General features: G+C 39.5%; 1 protein-coding gene across 2 annotated transcripts in view; it reads right to left on the bottom strand.

Moving 5' to 3' along the window:
- tmem132e (transmembrane protein 132E) overlaps window positions 1–20,057 on the bottom strand; it is a 440,362-nt gene that overhangs the window by 236,437 nt on the left and 183,868 nt on the right. Inside the window, exon 1 of one of the 2 annotated variants that reach the window (XM_082549922.1) lies at window positions 1,676–1,772. The exons of the other annotated variant lie outside the window; for it this stretch is intronic. Coding sequence (XP_082406048.1) covers window positions 1,676–1,679 — 4 coding nt within the window. The 5' untranslated portion in view covers window positions 1,680–1,772. Of the gene's footprint in view, window positions 1–1,675; window positions 1,773–20,057 lie in introns of those variants that run through there. 2 annotated transcript variants of the gene reach the window in all.

The following is a 20,057-nucleotide window of genomic DNA, read 5'->3' as shown; positions in this document are numbered from 1 at the left end:
CACTCCTCCCCTGCAGCCGCGCCCGGGACCACACCTCCGCCACACAGACATTGTGTTGTTTGGGGCTGATGCTACAGTGCACCTGCTTATGGCAACGGTAAGATCGGCCTCACAAGCCAAATTTAAACATAAAGGGGAAACATTCAGTATCACTTTTCACTTGCATGTTAACTCCAACCAACATCTAGTTTTAGTACCAAAGTAAAGCAGGTGAAAAGCTAAACTAATTGTTGAGTAGCACACAAACAACAATCTGTTGGCTGAGACTAGAGCTTTGAGATATGCTAGAACTTGTTCTTACTTACCAACTTATTCTGTAGTGATGATGGCAATGCTAGCTTTGGCAAGTCCCCACCATACATCACATTACATGTGTTTTATAGTGTTAGTCAAACTGTCATATTTGCTATAAAAGAATTGAGTATTATATGTGGTCTGATCAAAAGTTCTAAAAGTTTTTTTTTATGCAGTAGCTAGAGCAAAGAAATTGCAGCCAGTCATTACAAATGTCATTTCCAGTAACAGCTGCCAAACGCTACCCTGCCAAACCTCATATAACACACAAGTATGGATGTAGCATGCATAATATGAAATAAAGGAATACTAACAGAAACATACAAATTGATAGATTTGTAAGGTCTGCCCTGTGACACTGCCTATAGCTGGGAAATTGAACCCGTTCAAGATTAAAATATATTCTGTACATTTAATATTTTTACATGACAGAGGCCTCATTTAGATCAACAGTGGAGATGTGCGTATTCTCGGACTGGTATAAACGCAATATTTCTGTTTGCAGAGTAGTTTGACTGACTGCTGACTCCTGGAGAATAAGAAACCACCTCTATTCTCCCGTTTCTCGTCTGAGATCTTTCATGTCAAATTAGGACGTTCTCACCACAGAGGTTAGTTTAACTGCACAGAGAAAAACACATGGTATTTGTTTACTGTGTGAGCTCTTGAAGGGTTTCTGATGCTGGACCTCAGTATATTTTCTGTGGACTTTTTAATGCACCTGCTACTGAGTTCACTGTCAGAAAAACCTTCACAAAGAACTCATTTATCTGGCTGAGATCAGCAAGGCCTTTATTCTTCTGACAGTCATCCTGATGAAATCCCCATAAAGTGGGTTCCACTATCTCCTCACCTGCTGTTCACCCCTGATCCTCTCCTCTTCCATCTCCATGCCAGCACTTTAATCTACACTTTCTTAAAGGTTTCAACGATTCTCACTTTTCCCAGTCTTAATTTTCTGGATTGAAGGTGCATTGACTCCTGCCCTTGATGCTCGAGCTGCAGCTTTCTGTGTGTTTCAAATCAATGTGGTGCAGCCTGTGAGGGCATGTAGACAACAGGTTAAAATGACAGCAGGCACCTTCCTGCGCAGCATCTGTGTGTGCGTGTATGTGCGCGTATGTGCACATGTGTGCGCGTGCTCTTGGTTGCTTGAAAAATACATGAAAAAGCTTCAAGCTGCAATTCTACAAAACCTGAGCGAGACTAAAATGATGTGATTGTACAATGCATGTGTCCTCTCTTTAGCACGGTGAAAGGGTTGCACCATTTAGCCTTTTCTTCTACAGTGAGTGCACTGTACAATAGAGACACCCCATAATACTAAGACTGTATGTACCCATATGGCAGAGCATCTGTCATGCATGATAACCAGACGTACACATTCATTTCAATACAGGAGACTGCTGTGAGTAGGGCAAGGTTGTTTTCTTTTCTTGCGTTTCATCATACTCTTTTAGAGACGACATGTATATCACCTGCAAATGAATGAAAAAAGTGGTATGAGGAGCATTTATTTTCCACAGCTTTATCATAGCTTAAACACTAACGATAGTTCAAGAGTGACTTTTCAGATACACACACAGGGTTGACCTTTTGAAATAATATACTATGTTCTTACATTCTTCTACTTTCAGTTAATTTTTTTGTTCTATTCAGTGTTATACATATCGAGTGTCAGGTCATAACAAAAGGGATCTCAAGGCACTTTTGTAAAGTGAAGAACCTACCACATCGTAGAATGCTTTAAATGATTTTCAATGATGAACCATGACATTTGAGCTTTCTGAAAAGTTGTGGGGCCCTCTTTTTTTTAAATTTTTTTTTGTGTGTGTGTGTGTGTGTCTGTCTGACGCTCAAATTTAACTCTATTTTTCAAAATTTAGAAATGGCTTGGGAGGATCGAGGAAACTTTAAACAGGCAGAAACACAAGGTGTTCTTATGCAATCATAAAAAAGAAAATTAATACGTGTTTTCTCTATTGGCAATACTGAGTTTTATGTAGTATGTATGTATGGCCTGCTCTTCATCAGATAATGAAACACAGGGTGGTGCCTTAAATCAACTGATAGGTCACATGACCATGACCAGTGGCAATAATATTGCCAGTACAGTTGATAAATGGTCTAGAAGTAACACATATACATGTCTTGGCATGAGACAGAAAACTAACACCTATTTTTAACTCAACTAAATCATTTGTGCAGTAACAAAACCTGTCACACTACGAGGAAATGTAAAAAAGGCCAGCATGGAAAAAAAGCCTTAAGAATACACAATATAAAAATTTATAATACGGCTACAATAATAATTCAATACACATAATAAACTACAAATAAATGCACTGATTAGGGAGGTTATCCTATGCAGGAGATCGCCAACTCCAGGCCTCGAGGGCCGGTGTCCTGCAGGTTTTAGATGTGACCTTGATCCAACACAGCTGAAAGTACCATTACTGATGGAGCTGTATGAACATAAACAATTTGTGTCTTCATTTTTAGTTTATTTTAAATTAACACTAGAAGTTATCCTTGATGTTGCACTTTTTGCACTTTCTGTTTCATCTCTGTTGTTACTTCCTTTTCATGCCTTATGTCGGCCTGTTTATTCATATATCACTGTGTGTTTCGTTGCATGTACAATTTGTTAGTACGAAGCACTTTAATAGGTGCTATACAAATGAACGTTAATATCGTAAAAGTGTTAGGTTATTAAACACTTATTCATTATTAGTAACAGTTAATCAGGAAGCGCTATAATCAGCCATTCTAGCGATCGAATTAAAAAGTTCCCACCGGCTCTGTGCTGTCCCTTTTCAAAGAAATACAGATAGAGGAAAATGTAATCTGCCTCCCATGTATCACAGCGGAGGCACGTAAAAAGAATGACAGATGTTAAATTAAAACCGTGCTTAATGAAACAGATGGGATGTAGATTTTACTACAAAACTCAGTGGACAGGAAATGGAAACAGACGTCTCTTTTCTTGTTGCAAAAACACATCTGCTCATTATACAGTATTTAATACAGTACTGAGGTGCATAACTCCAGCAGAGCTTGCAAATATTTGCTGTAAAGTGCACCGATTGACGACCCACTCCAGACACAATAGTCATTACTAACATTAACACTTTCCCCTGGGCCTGATTAGTCAGCAGCTACAAGTTTTTTAAAGACGTTTCAGACCTTTTCAGGGCGATACTTCTGCTATACGGACATCCAGCGTGACGCGTAACTCAAAACGACATCTCGCAGAGCACGCTGCCACACACAGAATCCTAGAGAGGCAGCAGTACATTTTTCTGTTAAAAATAAAAGCCCGGGATAAGACATCACACTCCGACCAAGTGGGACATCACGTCTTCATCTTACCCATGATCAAATAAGTTTTGTGATCTTGTTTTGACATGTCGGAGCAGCCCTCTAGTTTACTCACTCGGGTTGAGTTGCTGCATTCCCATGAGGTAGGAGAAAGCGCCTGTCCAGCGCTCCACTCCCTCCCTCCGCTTTTCTTTTCTTTTTTTTTTATATAGGCCGTTCTTTGACTTTTCTGTTCTCTCATCCACACAGCCTATTTCTTCACATTTACATCAGTCTCTTCTCTGAAGTTCGCTGCTCACTCATCCTCCGTCTCAGACTGCTGCCCCGGGGCCCCGAGGGTGGACCATTAACACAGGACAAGGGATTAAGGGACAGACCTTCCCAGCTGAAGATGCTGGACAACCTGGACGGCTCAGTGCACGGCCGCTGCCTGCGTTAGGCTGACCTGGAAGTATTCAAGACAAAAGCAGACGCGCAGGCGAGGTGTGCACATGACCGAATTAGAATGAGACCGACATAGCAGCTGGCCCCTTTTCACACATATTATTAACTTAGTTGTTCAGTAATGATGCGTCTTGTGAATATATTCTTCATTAAAGGTGGAAACACATCCTAAAGTTTGTGTTCCGTTAAATTAATCTGGTGGGTCACCCTGACATGAGGGGATACAAACCATAAAAGGGCACCATTAGTCTGGGAGCGAGAAGAGTTTCGGTTTGCACAGTCTTGGATAAAAATATATAAAAATGATGGCAAATATTACTTCTCACCTTTGAAACTAAATGACAGTATTGGCGTTCTTTCTGCGATGCACACAGACACTCAAAAACACTTGCTGCCCCTGTATCCAGATGTCCTTGTGGGTTTCACCTTTAGGGTAAAGCAGTTTGGCGAGAGGAAGGTAGTCTGAGTCACAGCGTGCCTGCAGGCGAATACTCTGTCCCAATTTTTGGTTGTTTATTTTATTTCATGTACATTCACGAATTGCTCACTCGTCACCACCCTTCATACTATCTATCTGTCCAACCGAGTAACTATCAAGCAGTCGGACTCGGAGAGAAATCGTGTCATTTGGAGTTCAAAGAAGTGTGGCAAGGGGAAAGGGGAACCTGAACAATGCTTTTTTAGACATGGGAAAAAGTGAAGTGTGCACATATTCACAGTGCCTGTGGCAGTTCTCAGGATGCTATCAAACTCGAGTGCAGTTTCCACCAAGTGGACAAGATAACAGGCATGAGGATACATTAAATGACTTCACCTAGCAGGCCAGATTCCCTTCAGGCAGAATAAATCCATATGTGCGTGTTATAATGAACATTAAAGTATAATAAAGGAAAAAACAGGATGTGACTTTCTCATATAAACTAAAAATATACACATGCATATACACTTGTTGATTGTACTACAGTTGAAGTGATGTAGTGGGGGTTTTGTCTAGAGGGGAAACTATATTATATTAACTCTTGTGCTTGTATATTTGTGAAGAGGAAATGTGCAAAATACAGATTTTGGTGTTTCTTTTTTACCAGCCTTTATTCTTATTAGTGCATATTCAATAACATGTTACATGAACTTCAATCAGTAGCTCACTAGAAGTAAAGGAAGTTTATTATTACATCTAATCAGAAATGACAGTTTTGAGAACAAATGGTGGATTTTTATTATACATGTAACATAATATATGACCGTAAAAGCAGTTTATTCAAGATGTTTTGATATTTTTACAAAGACGCCACCTCTTATTTAGCATTTCCATATATCAAAGGTTCCTGTTGTATCCCTGTTTGAATGTCTTAGTTTAAAGTGGGGTCCAAATATAACACACAGCCTAATTTATTTTATTCTTCATAATGAGAAGAAACTTTTTAATTTATGTCGTAACTTAAAAACATGAAGTAAAATTCCCTTCTATACGAACAGAATTAAACATTTTCATTTTGTGTTGCTTGATCTAATCAAAATTTCTGATTCCTGTTATCGAAGGCCTCGTTTACATATCAAATAATTTTTTTCATAAACCTATGATACAGAAATTTTCTTAATGTAAAAACTGGGAAAGTATTGCTTTTTTTTTACATTTATCTTTTACTTTGTTACTCTAGTTACCTGTGGTCTTTCCCATCAGAGCAAAAGTAGTATCATGTAAGAGAAGATTCTCAAGTTAAATGAAAATCCTCTTCTGTGCACTTATGCTTTGGTACAATAACGGCAGCAAAGGTATTTTTGATCCTTTTGTAATATGAGTCGACATTCTCTTTGTTTGGCTTCATAAACCCATTGTTGAAAACATAATACAGTTAGTCAGGGGTGGGCGGTAATCAAGGCATTCAGCGCTGGGATTCCCTTCTCGTTTGAGGACACAGTAACAATAGGCAGAAATAGTGGCATAGCTTTGTATGCATTGCATTGTAGTGGACAACATTTTCAGTGATTGGAAGGCTCTAAATGTGCTACTTGCGATTCCACAAGGCCATCCTGCCTTCTCATACAGCAGGGGAAAAGGGAGGGCTATTGTAAAACATTATATAAGTAAAAATAAAGAAAACTGCTGAACTGTTAGCTTAATGTGGATGCAACTAAAGAGGCTGGTGGAGTTTAAAAAAAAAAGGGGGGGGGGGAAAAAGTCTTAATGGATTATTTAACAGGACACATCCGCTCTGCATGGCTGCTCACCGGCTGTTACACAGCCTGCTTTTCTCCTATGCTACTGCCAAGTGTCTCGGTGTGACAGCTGGCACACCTGATCTATCTGATTGGATTAGTGCAATCAGTGGGCAATGTGCTTAAAGCTAACCAAGGTGATGGTGGGACAAGTGCTGGTGATATTGTTAGTCAGGTATGAAAATAACTAAAAGCTCTGCAGCAAGGCTCTTCTTCTTGTGGGGTCATGCACCAAACCGAGTGCTCAAGTCTCCCCTTTTAATATCCAAGGGACTCAGCACGCTGACTTTTTAAGAATCTGTGGTGTAATGACTCTTTTTCAGAGATGAATAATTGAGCTGGAGGGTCTATTTTTCGAATCGCAGGCTGAAAGTTCATCTCTTTACTCCTTCACGTCAAGTTGTGGGAGCGTCTGTAGCTATTGAAATGAAACAACCTTTGAGATGATAAAAATATTCCTCCGTGCAACCACATTAAAAGTACAGTAAGCTAAAATGAATTCTTCTTCCTGTGGCATGTCTGCACTTTCATTCTGACACAGACTATATTTTCCTAAATAAAACTGGCATTTGGATTGTGATTCTTTTCTATAACAACACAAAGAAAATTGTGGAGTTTCTGTGAAGTTCAACACAGTCCAAGTCAGTTACCTAGTCTACAATGGAAAACTAACGGAATGTCAGCAGAGTAACTCCGCCCACATGTGCTTCAAACCTTCTGCCTATAAGTGACAGCCAATCAGAAGAAAGCTGGCTTAATGCCAAAGATCTTAAAACAAGTAGCAGTATGTGTTAAATAAAGAACTCTTTGGAAACAGGCAAAGCTACCCAAGCAAAGTTGAGAAATGGATCATTGCGTCAATATCTGGTTTAAGGTGGATGAAGCTAATTGTTGCATATCTCCTGGGTGGTTAATGATTGACATTTTACTGGCAATGCTGGAATTTGAACATAAACTACAAGATATAGTTTATGGACCTGGCACATTATGGTTTTGTTTCTACATATATAGAGCCTCCAGTTTTTATAGAATGATCTCTAATATCTATCTATCTATCCATCCATCCATCCATCCATCCATCCTACAGAAAAGAAAAAGAAACACACTCACTGCACTGGAAAGAGTTTATTTGGCAAAATATCATCCAGAGCTTAAAAGGCAGATGAATACCATACATTCTGGAAATGTCTTGGAATTTTTCATTAAAGGATGAAAAAGACAGTATAGAAAAGGTCTTTAAATCTTGTACTTGGGAACGATGCCACAGCTGTTTAAAGTCCTCCCTAATATTGTTAAAATACTGCTGGTTGCAATCAGAAAACAGCTGAGTCACCCACACTAGTTGACAGACTCGGTGTGATAAATTATTTTTGTAAAAGGAGAAACTCACTTTTGACTCTAGAGTTAAGAGGGATACATTTGCTGTAAAGGATGATTATGTTTCTTATCCCAGTAGAGTTCATTTTTTCGATTTAGAGTGAGATGTGTAGTCTAATTACCCCTCAGCTTTACTGTTCACAGCTTTTACTTGAGTTTTTGTGTTTTTCAATTTTTTAAAAATACACATTTTGTTTTCTTATGTCTCTTTTGGGTTGTACTGTAGAGATCTGTATGCTTAAATTGAAGTTGTTTCTAATGCCATACACCTTGTTTTACCTTAAGTTAAAGTAAAATAAAAACAGAAAGAAATGAGTGTAAGACATCCCACTCAGACACCTGTACAGTTATTACTTTCACTTCAATAAACCCAGTAAACTTACCTGAATGCACTGGGAGGTTAAGGTGGCCACACATTATTCTCAAAAATATTAAAGTAAGTGTGTCAGCTCTTGGTAATAATGCCAAACCAACAATAGCCACAGCTAACTGTGCTAAACCTACCACACTTTTGACAGTCTTTGTTCGCTCGACTTCCCCTGGTGTGTCACAGACTAACAACCCGGCACTCATCAGTGGATCCTGAAGGTGCCAATTCGGAGGTTTTAAGGTAATAAGCTTAAAATATTAATGCAACATAAAGTTTTTTTTCTGTTTGCAAAAGAAAAGTGTGTAAATGGATTCCTTTAAACTGAAAGTGAACAACAAAGCGTCCTTTGGTTAGAACCGCTACCAGACTAGAAAAAAAACATACAAGAAACCACAACATTGTAAGTTTCTCTATCATAAATGTATAACAGTCACTCATATCTGTAATTTTTTGCTCCACATATCTCCTCACTACCAACAGAGTGCAATAAGGTGGAATGACCTACTTTAACCAACACCTACAGCATGGCTGGCCTCTCGCATATACTGTAGGAGCAAGGCCAGAGACTGTATGGTGGAGTGACACGGGCTTAATATAGCTTCTTCATGCGGTGAGCCACGTTGCACTGAGGCCAGGTGTAACCGTGACTACTTCAACTCATCCATGTCCTCGTGAGTGTGACATTTTACTAATAACCAAACTCGGTCATCTGAACATGCGAGGCTGAACTTTAACCCCAGGAAATGAGTGTATCTAATGAGTCAATCAGACTAAAGCCAGCAATATTTCCCAGCGCAGTTTTTTTCTTCTTTTTTTATGTGACCGATTCACATGAAGAATCCACTGACCTAGTAAACACACTCTTGTCTATTTAGTCGGTAACATGATTTTTCTGCAGCAGTTGTTCTAATCGCGTGCCGGTGGTTTGGTATGCCGTCTGTGCTCCCGTGAAGGATCCTGGTCTGTTTTTCTCCATTTCTATGATCTTACTCTCAAGCTACTAAGGCTCATGGCTTATGTGCATTCAGTTGTGATTCAATAAAATGTCAGAAGGTGATTTAGGACAGCTGCTCTGAGGTATTATTACTTTTTACAGAGAACCAGGCAGTAGGTGCTCTGCTAAATGATGAAGCGATATATGTGCATACTACGTAACATACAAACTGCATTACAAAGCAGACGCTGTAGGAGGATGCAGGTGATGGCACTTTAACGGGAGCTGTGATTTGTTATACATTATATGCATGAGCACATCTCCCCGGATGGAGCAAAAACAAAGGGACTGCCATCCACAACACACAGCAGAAATCTGCGTGATTATGCCAGAAAAACAACAAAGGAAAACACTGATCTGTGAGTCCCGCACGGCACCTGATGCCCATTCAGACCTACATAAAAAACAGGAGGCATGAAGACAGCGAGGCAAAGTCACATTTCTTCCTCGCCCAAAACGCAAAAGGAGCATTTCTTATCTGCAAGGGGTCATAGCGGCTGATAAGATGGCTACTCAGTGACTTTGCAAGATTCTGGAAAGCATGGTTTTCAATACCCGCAACACCCTGCATGCAAGGAAATTTCCACATCCCTTAAACACATCAAAAAATTCCAAGAAACTCTAAGTAAGGACTAGAAACAACAATTCAGCACAACTGGTTTTGAAGTAAAGAAATCAAATCCAAATGTAGGTCTCTTTCTGCACCTGTTGGCACATTCTGCTATGCCATTTAATTAGCTGTGTCAATCACAAAGCCCCTGCAAATCAGCAAGGGACATGCTGATTTCAAGCTTGCAGATAAATTTAAAAATGTCTTAATTGGCTCTCTTTTAATCTTAGCAAATCATTCTCAGGTAAAAAATACAAGGCCACACCCTCTTTTGTCTTTCCTCGGCCCCTAAATGCAGAAGCAGCAGCTTTTGATGCTTTAAATAATAAAGGAGGGCTGAAATTTCTTCTGAAATTTTAATTGTGCTCTGGTCTGGGAATGTGCATTAGGGAGTAGGGATGGAGCAGTGGGCGGGATTGGACATTAGTGCTTCCCAACTGTCTGAGGCTTCATTATAAAACCAAGGTGGTGGGGGGGGGGGTGAGAGAGGTAGGGGCAGGGAAATAGAAGTAAAACAACAGAGAGGATACAAAGAAATTGGCAGGTCTCCACTTACCATCTTTCCCAAGAGAGCTTTGCCCTATTGGCAAACTCCTCCCAACCAAACCATTACTGTCTGCCATTGTATTGATCTGAGGATACATACACCACCCATTAACAAAAAGTTCTGCAATCAAGCACAATTATGGCACATTTATGGCCACATGATTGGTGTCCGGTGCCCCAGAGATGCTCATCTCCTATCATAATTCATAAGTAATGAGACAGCTAAATAGCTGTGTTTGACCAGGAGGCTCTGATCTTTGTTACTGAATGACTCAAACGCTGAACCAGACTTGATATGTTGATGGAGCACTGTGGGACTGTAGCAAAAATAAATAAATAATAATACAGGTTAGAGAGTTGCATCAGAGATATTACTTTCTTTTTTTATTTACAAATGTTATTATATGACTTTTTCCCTCCTGCCTGTCCTGCCTTAGACATTATATGTGGTATACAGTCTAACAATGTAATACATGAAATAATTTATAGAGCTGATCTCGGAAAAGCAAAATGCAAAATTAGAGATATTACCATTCGCTGGTTATAAACAAAGGTTCAGAATCATGATGGCTGAACATAATGTCCATCCTCTAAAATGCTTCTGCCCAACTGCACTGAGACTGCTGCAAAGTGGGAAAAAAGATAATAAAATCAATGTAAAAAAAAATGCTGCCTTTTCTATCTGCATTTTCTGTATAATGCTGTAAGTTAATTGCTTCCGTCATTCAGCAAATCTCACGTTGGAGAGCAGATTGTCTGATGGCAGATTCCGTTGAGGGCCCAATGCTTCATTAACATTTGCACAAATGCAAGGAGACAGCTTTAAACGGCTTCTTTGTCTATCCGCAGTCACTCCCTGTTATGCTGTTAGAGTACTTAACCCCCATATGTACCCTCTTTACTTAGAAACCACAATAATCTCAGCTGGAGTTTGTGAAGCAAGCTCAACAATTAATACTACTGTATACAGCATATCAAAAATGACCTACATGTTCATTAAATTGTGTCCTCGGAGACCCACTCATCTGCAATGCAAACAAAACCCACTGTTGTTCTGTAAGCAGCTTATGAAAGGGAGGGGCGTTATATGCCCATATGCCCCACACACACACACACACACACACACACACACACACACACACACACACTTTTAGTTCTATATGGACTTGCAGAAAGAAGCCTTTCCCAACTTAATTATTTGGCACATTGTTAGAAAAAAAAAAGGGTAGTATTACAAAACTGATTACACAGCAAATGCTGAACATCTTAATAAAAGAAATACAAAGTTTCTATAGTTTTAAATGTTTAAAAATGTGGGGCTTTAAGCAGAGCGCTTGACTCCCTTTAAACACAAAATGTATATTCAACATTAGCCCCACACCGATCAACAACAACACAGAAACAGTTCCCTAATATTATGTAGGTTTGTCTCATACTGACAAAATAGCTGTGGCACTTCAGGGAGTGGAAAGAGGACCTCTGGTGGAAATCCTGTGATATCTGGCACCAACATGTTGACGGTGCATCCCTGAGGTCAGTGTGACCTCGGTTCATTGTGACCATTATGTCAAAGATTTATCAGATTTGAGGCTCTGCAAGCTGGGTCAACCTCTGCTGGGTTCAGTGATGGTTGTGGTGATCATGGGGGCCTTTGCTTGGTCTGTTAAGGTGGACGGTACATGTCCGTGTAACACCAACATGAGTGCATTGTTCGTGATCGGTGTTGCTGAATACACCTGTTTGCAGTGTCAGTGTGATGGTGTAAATACATGTGGCATTGACAACATGAAAGCATGGATCCATCCTGCCTTGTAGCAACAGGTCAGGCGGATGATGTTTTTGGAGTAGTCACATTTTGATCTCCTCAGTTCCAACTGAGCATTTTTTAAAACTCCACAACCCACCTGAATATTGTTGCTGATCATGTCCATCCCTTTATGACCACAGAGTGCCCATCTTGTGATGACTACTTACAGGGGGAAACATCAGCTCACCTAAAACTGGATTCTTGAATATTACAATGACTCCACTGAACTCAAATGGCCGCCACGGTCCCCAGATCTCAATCCAACAAAGGACATTATAGATGTGGTGGAAAAGAACATTTGCATCATGTCATCATCACAGTGTAAATATTGTATATGTGAACCAAAGTCTGCAAGGAACATTTCCAGCACCTTACCGAACCTTTGCCATAAAAAAAGCAAGTCACAAGTGAGCTGCGACGAATGAAGTAGCCAGTTAGTATTTGTTTTTTTTAGTCAGTATTCTGCGATAATAAACTGCCACATCTATCTACTGTATCTACCTACCTATTATCAGTATTCTCTCACTCCAACTGGTCACAGCAGATGGCCCCGCCCCTCCCTGAGCCTGGTTCTGTCAGAGGTTTCTTCCTGTTAAAAGGGAGTTTTTCCTTCCCACTGTCGCCAAAGTGCTTGCTCATAGGGGGTCATATGATTGTTGGGTTTTTCTCTGTATGTATTATTGTAGGGTCGACCTTAAAATATAAAGCATCTTGAGGCGACTGTTGCTGTGATTTGGCGCTGTATAAATAAAAGTGAATTGAACTGAATATTAATGCTTTAGCTTACTGGAGAATTAGGTTGTAGTGTAAAGACTCCATTACATTACACATCCATAAAACTGAACAATAAGATACATTTTCCCTGGACAGAGGCTGTTAACTCAGATAAGAAATGCTTTTAATATTTGAGTCCCAAATTCTCCCAACTGCCCTTGACAGATGGATCTAAATGTAAATTACTAATATTATTATATTATCCGCAATCTGTCAGCGTTTCTTTCTGCCTTCCTTTTCACCTGCTTTTTATTCATTATTATAATTATTATTAGCATTATTATTATTAATAGTACTAATTATATTATATTAAAACTGGTTTGATATACAGAGGTTTGAATCCTTATGGGGTATGAATTCTATTTCAGGGACTATGCTCGAACATCATGACAAAATTGCATTCAGGTGTAATTGCAGAAAATCCATCAGTTCACATGTGGTTGTTACAGGTATTTAGGGCTGATGATGGGGGTACTGGCTGAGAGCAATCAATGGCACAGAAGATGAGAAGCAATAATGGCGTGTCTGCATGATGAGGTTAACCCTAGCGTCCTGTCTCAGGCCATAAAATATAAATAAGGGGTCCTGAGCACATACCTCCCTGTACCATTACCCTCAAATCGTTCAGCTCATATCCTGATAACTCTGGAAATCTCCATGTAACGACTGGACAGCAATTACACAAGAGTTCAGATGAGAGGCACTTTAGGGAGACTTTCTCTGTGACCACAGGGAGTTCCACTCAAATATTTAATTGTAGAGAATCCAATGCTTTTTAAATGCAGACCTAGGACACTGTAGACTACAAAGGCATGTGTAATGGCATTATTAATATGGGCTCGGTCCAGCTGTATCCAGAGGGGTCTAAATAAGCCAGTTAATCAGGACTCAACTGTAGGGCATTTATGAATAAAAAGAAAGTCAGAAGAACATCAGTGAAGTATTGTAAAGCACGAATGGATTGAAAATGCGCACAGTTGAAAACAATCCCACTAGACCCAAAGCCATTTCTACTTATTTTCTATTTTAGAGGAGCACAGATATACCAACAATTTTAGAAAAAACAAGCCTTTGCTTTTCGAAATTGGCTCTAATCCTGTTAATAACATTGTTTTTGGAAAAATAAAGAATAGTCCAATTGTTACACGCCAAAACATTTAGACTGATTTCGACTTATCGAAAAGGAAGCACTTCTTGAACTTCTTGATTTGGATCTGTTTGGTTTATGTTTCATATTGAGAAAGACGGAAAGAAAATTAGTTGTATTGTTGGCTTGCTATGTATCGACGTACGGATTGTTTGTTGTCCATTCGTTCTGTTTTGTTTTGTTTATCAGTTATATCTCTATTGTTCTTTAATGACTGCAGAAAACAAAGTAAAGCTTTCACATACTTGCCAGTCTTGGCAGATTTCATCTTAATGAAAAGTTATGTCTCGATTATTAGAAATAATCTAATAAGAGGAACAAAACAGCTGATATAAATGAAATCAAACAGCCTTTGCCCTTTCAGTTTTAATACAAATAACATTTAACATTTACACTGTATTATCAGGTCTAGATGCTGATTTGCTTGCAAACTTAATATCGTCTCATTTTTCTGCTAAAGGTTAAAAACTGTTTAAATACCCTATAAAAATTCAGTATTAGTAACAGTTACGTTTAATGCATTAGTTTGTCAAGGCATTGCATATATTACACATATCAAATGTCTTCCTTTTTTTTTTTAATCAGACCTCTCACTGACAAGAAGCACCGTAAACAACTGCATTCGATTTGCAGCTGGGAGTCCTCTGCTATGGAGTAATTCAAGACATGATAAATCCTACCTGACAGTGATAAAAGTGCCACATCTGGTGGCCCAATCAATGTGATCCAACTGGGCATTAAATGCGGAGAATAAAAAAAAAGGTTGTGTGTGTGTGTGGTGTAGAAAGAAATGTGTGTTTTTCATCTTCCATCTATCATCCCCTACACTATTAACATATCTTTATCTTACATTATTCATTCATTTTAGCTCCATATCTTGGCACAACTACCTCAGCACAGTACAGCCCTGTAAGTTCACAGGAAATATTTGGCATAATTTCTAGACCAGGTCTTCAGAATAAATATTAGTAAGCAACATTCAGAATTGCCTCGAGGGCAGTTCAGATAAAAACTATTGAAGCAAAGTGAAGCAGTTGTTTAAACACAGATCTAAGCCGAGAGAAATATAGGAGAGCCTCATTTGTACAGGAATTAAAAAACATTTTAAGAATCACCTAATTATTGATAATCAATAAAAACTTCAACCCTTGCATGCTCCTGAAATTCAGCTCTTTCACTGCAGCTAATAACGTGCTCACTGGACCGTAACCGGCGCAGTGCAGAATAAAGTATCACCAAAAACAAGGCAGAAAAGGATGACAGGAGAGCCCGGGGTGCTTGTGTACTGCTGTGAATCAGCAGAATTTAGAGAATACTCACCTCTCTTTGCTCTCATGTTATGTGATCAACTAGCTCTAGCTGCTTTCACTAAGTATAATATACAGTATACACTATTGTCTGCATAGAACACAACATTTCAAACTATCTGAAGCTGCAGAACGTCTAAACTCACAGTTTTACTCTATTAACAGTGTTGCATGTCATTACTCACCTGCTCACGCTTTGTTGTGCACACAGCATAAATACGCATCAGAACAGCAGACACAGCACTTTAGGCCTAAAGTTGCTTAAGGTTGAAGGTCAGACAAGAGGAACCTTTTTCAAAGAAGAGTCAAAAGTGATAGGGTACATTTTGGTCTATATATATACACACACACTAGCATGGATCACAGTAGAAAACACTGGCTCGCTGACGGTACTGGAGCTCAGCTGCCTTTGTCATACCCTGAAGAGATGTCTGGTACAACCAAGAAAAGACTAAAGATCAGCTGATTTACACAAGTACTACTACACTGATAAATGACCAACTTAAACAATTTCCTACAACATGACTGTGCAATTTAAAAGGCTAGCTTATTTTTTATGTTTGGACTCTTATAAACAACATTATAAACCACATTTTCATCATATTTTTAACCCCCAAAGCTACATGATAGTTAGAGGGTAGGATAATAACTCGCCCCCACCTCCTCAACAGTAAAGCCAGATATGTACAGTTGGTCCACTGACCCAGTTCGTGACCCCAATCGCCAAGTTGGTAGACTGCAGTTTGCCCCCACGGCTGTATGTGTACATTAGCGTGAAAGACGTATCAGTTTACTCAACTTCACCAGAAAAAGCAATCCTGTTAGTGGTCCCTGAAGCTCTGAGCACTTGCAGAGTAAGGATTTCACAGCTCTTTGATTACTCTGGAAAATATCTCTGCAAAATCAATAGAATGAATGCCTGGCTGGTGGCTGGACCCCCGTATCTATTACCATAACATCAGTCTCCAGGTAAAATCTGATGCCTGCTGTGGGCTCTGATAAAGACTGCCAGCAGGTTTCAGTTTCCTGTCTTTTCATCAAAGTCTGCCGGAAGGTATTTACAGCACTATCCCTCAAGCCTAACAACCTGCACTTGCTTAAAAAAGAAGGGGAAAAAAGGCCTGAACAACTGCATGGACAAAGATAATAATTGTGCCTATCTTCTGCACAGTAATGGTTATATTTCTGAGCTGACTATTTTGTGCTTTGCAGCTATCTACTGGAAGGAATTCTTCAAATGCGTGACATGTGCTGTGAAAGTTTAGGAGGGAAAGCTCAAATAATTCACAGTACAGATTTAAAATTTAGGCACAAGCCTTCTGTGGTTGACACACAATATCAGAAAGATGGATGGGAAAAGTTGATGTAATTGACTGGCATCCTGCCTTGGGGGAAGGACTGGTAAACCTTGGCTGTATCACAGCACAGAAACACAAGATGAGCCGCTGGCCTCCCAGGTGATGGCTCCAACAAGGCTCACACCACCATCATTAAGATATCAAATTCATGGGCTGCTGTTCTCTCTGATGTTCTGTGAGTTGCTGACTTTACTTGAGTTCAAAAAGTTGGGTTTTTTTTTTGGAAAATGTAAGGTGAAATGGTTTCCTTTAAAAGCTGAGTGATTTTCATCCTCAGAATTCATCCTTCGGTTACAGTAAAAACAGGGGAAAATACACTCACCACCACTTCAGCGGCTTGCAAACCGAATATCTAGTCAGCCAATCACACACTAGTATCCATGTGGATATTCTCAATATGACCTAGGGCTGTTCAATATAACAATATATATCAGATGACGATATAAAATTGTCTATCGTTTCATATTACGCTATCGTTTGTTTCGTGGTGTCGCAAAATAAACTGTTTACGGCAATATTTTTTCACCGTTTTGATGGTCATGGTAGAATTAATTTGTTAAAGCTCTCTTTCTCTTATATTTAAAATAACCACACTACGGACAGACAAGCGACTGCTTTTATGCGTCGTCGTTAGCAACAATGATTGCGTGGCTCCGCCGTCCTCTTGTTTATTTGCCACATAAACCTTTCACAATAAAGCTGAAGAGCCTGTTGAGATTTTTCAAAATAAAATGAATCACGTGAAATAGTATGCAGAGTGTTTACGGACGAGAAGCTAAAAAGAGCCGTCAGGTGCTAAAAAATAAACCTTAGAACAAGTTTTTTTCCTCGCAGCACGCTGTGTAATAAATACTCACAAAGAAAATGGCAGGCGTTTCAACCTATGTCTAGAAATGTATAGTTTCATGCATCGGTCAAAACGCCCGACTCCCGGTGCACGACACCCAGCTGAAAACACTTCGCACAAGTCGAGTTGCCCGAGATTCACAGAATTTACAGAAAATGTAAAATTTTTGTGATACACATCGTTGTCGGGACCATATATGTCTTATATCAGGGTATGAGATTTTGGTCATATCGCACAGCCTTAATATGACCTGCTGAAGTTCAAACTCAGACTTTAGATGCGGCACGATTGGTGGTGCCAGACAGGCTACCATGACTATTTCAGCAGCTGCTGCTAGGGTTTACAAAGAATGGACCCCAAAAAATGGAAAATAACCAGTGAGTAACAGTTCTCTGGATGAAAATGCCTTGTGGATGCTACAGAGCTGATAGGATGGCAACAGTAACTCAAATAACCACTTTGTACAACCAAGATATGCAGAAGAGCGTCTAAACTACCAATCATGTCAGTTAAGAGCAGAGAAGGGATGCTATAATTTGCACAGGTTAACAAAATGAGAAACATATTGTGTGGAATGATGAGTATCGATGTCTGCTGCGACATCCAGATGGTAGGGTCCAAATTTGTAGTAAACAACATAAGAGCATGGATGGATCCTGCCTTGTAACAGTGGTTCAGGCTGTCTTTGTTGTTGTAATGCTGACATTTTGCTCCCCTTACAATTATTTAAACTCCACAGGCTACCTGAGTATTGTTGCTGATCATGTCCATCTCTTTATGATGACAGTGTGCCCATCTTGTGATGGCTGCTTCCAGGAGGATAATGCACCAGGTCACAAAGATCAGATCATTTAAAATGGGTTTCTTGAACATGACAGTGAGTTCACTCTCCTCAAATGGCCTTCACAGAAACTGGATCTCAATCCAGCAGAGCATGTCTGGGATGTGGGAAAAAGGAAGCTTTGCATCCAGCCACCAAGTCTGTAGCAAATTTATGATGTTATCACATGAAAATTCTGAAGCCAACATTGCTAACATTACCACTAGTGGGTCCAACCCAGTACTAGCAGTGGGTAACTAATGCAATGGTCAGTGTACATTTGTTGTGTTTTTTGGTCATATTCTGTGACCATATTGTCATAAAATAAATATATTGTTAGTGCTTATTGTTACTTGTTTTTAATATAGTCTAAAAGGGCCATCTCTGAGTAGAGTCTGAGCCAAGAGTACTGACAGGAAACTGCATGCTTTTGCAGAGCACAGGAGCTGCAGGCAGAAAGTGAAACTAAGTAGAGTGTTTGATCGAAACAAAGTGTGCGTGACGTGTAGAGAAAGTATGTAAATACTGGCTGCTGCTTTTTCAGACTGAAGCTGATGTTGTCTCTCTGCTCAGTCTCCATATTCCGGAATATGTAAAATTAAAGATCATTTTTTTGAGCTTTGACCACTTTGAGCCGTGTCTTTCTTTGCCGTTAAAGAATACAAAGAACTGGATTTAATAATATACTGCCAACAGCTGTGATGTCCACATTGCTCTACTTATTTAGTGAGGGACTGTTGAGTGTCACTGCATGTGTTGATCAGTATAGAGCTGGAGGATTATACGATTTGCCATCTGAAAACAGCGTAGGGCGCCCCGTTTTGAAGGAAAAAATATAAATAAATGTAGGATTTTGGTATTCTGGCGGTGCCCTCATCAAAGTGAAGTCTAATTGGTGTTTTCAATGTGACAGGGAAAGCAAACAAATTCTGCAGTTGTTGTAAATGCACCCTTTCAACACCAATATAGCCTAACACAAACATAGCTGGATGCTATTTGACTCTGACGGTCTTCATCAATTTTGTCAATGCAGAGTGGCTGAAAAATGGAGGGACTCTGTGCTTGCAATTCAATGTGTGATTATATATTCATTGGGTATTTCCACTTTAAATAAGACATATTAAATAATGTCTGTATCTGCTCAATTTTATGGTACATCACAAATACATACATGCTAATAAATAACCAAGTAGTTTAAGCTCATTTGGAATGTGAATAATTAGCAGATAAAAATGAATTTGCATCCAACTATGACCAAGTACGACATCCTTTTTTTGGCCAAGCACATATAACACAGCTACAAGCTCATTCTTTTTAATTCGGGCCACATGCATTTGATTTCCCTCTGCCACTCTACTCATTTCCTGTTCCTTCATATGACAAAACCGTTGAATAAATGTACTCAGTAGTTGGACAAGTGAAGACCTAGAGGAGACACACTGATGCACCATGCAGTGTGCATCTCGGTGAGCACCAAGAGAAATTCAGCCCCAAACTTTCTGAAGGTAAAGATGTTAAATGGGGTTCGTTTTAATGTGTGTACAACAGGGATGACCTCAGTGTGTTTCCCATAGCACCAGATGTATTCATCAGGAGCCAGACAGCTCCAGTCACACCAAGTGATTCCCAAGTTCACAGTGGTATCTTCCTCTGCAAAGCCAAAGAAATACACAAACAGATACAAACGCAGGGCCATACATTCAGCTTAAAGCACGCCGATCTCTACAACCTTTGTGGTTAGCGTTTTCTCATAAAACACTTTTTGTTCCAAAGCAAATATTGTCACACCACAAGCACATGTGAACCCTGGCAAGATAATTTCTC

Source organism: Aulonocara stuartgranti, assembly GCF_965226115.1.
Source record: "Aulonocara stuartgranti genome assembly, chromosome: 10".
Lineage (NCBI taxonomy): Eukaryota > Metazoa > Chordata > Actinopteri > Cichliformes > Cichlidae > Aulonocara > Aulonocara stuartgranti.
Note: the sequence above shows the minus strand (reverse complement) of the source record. Positions and strands in the feature narration are given on the sequence as shown.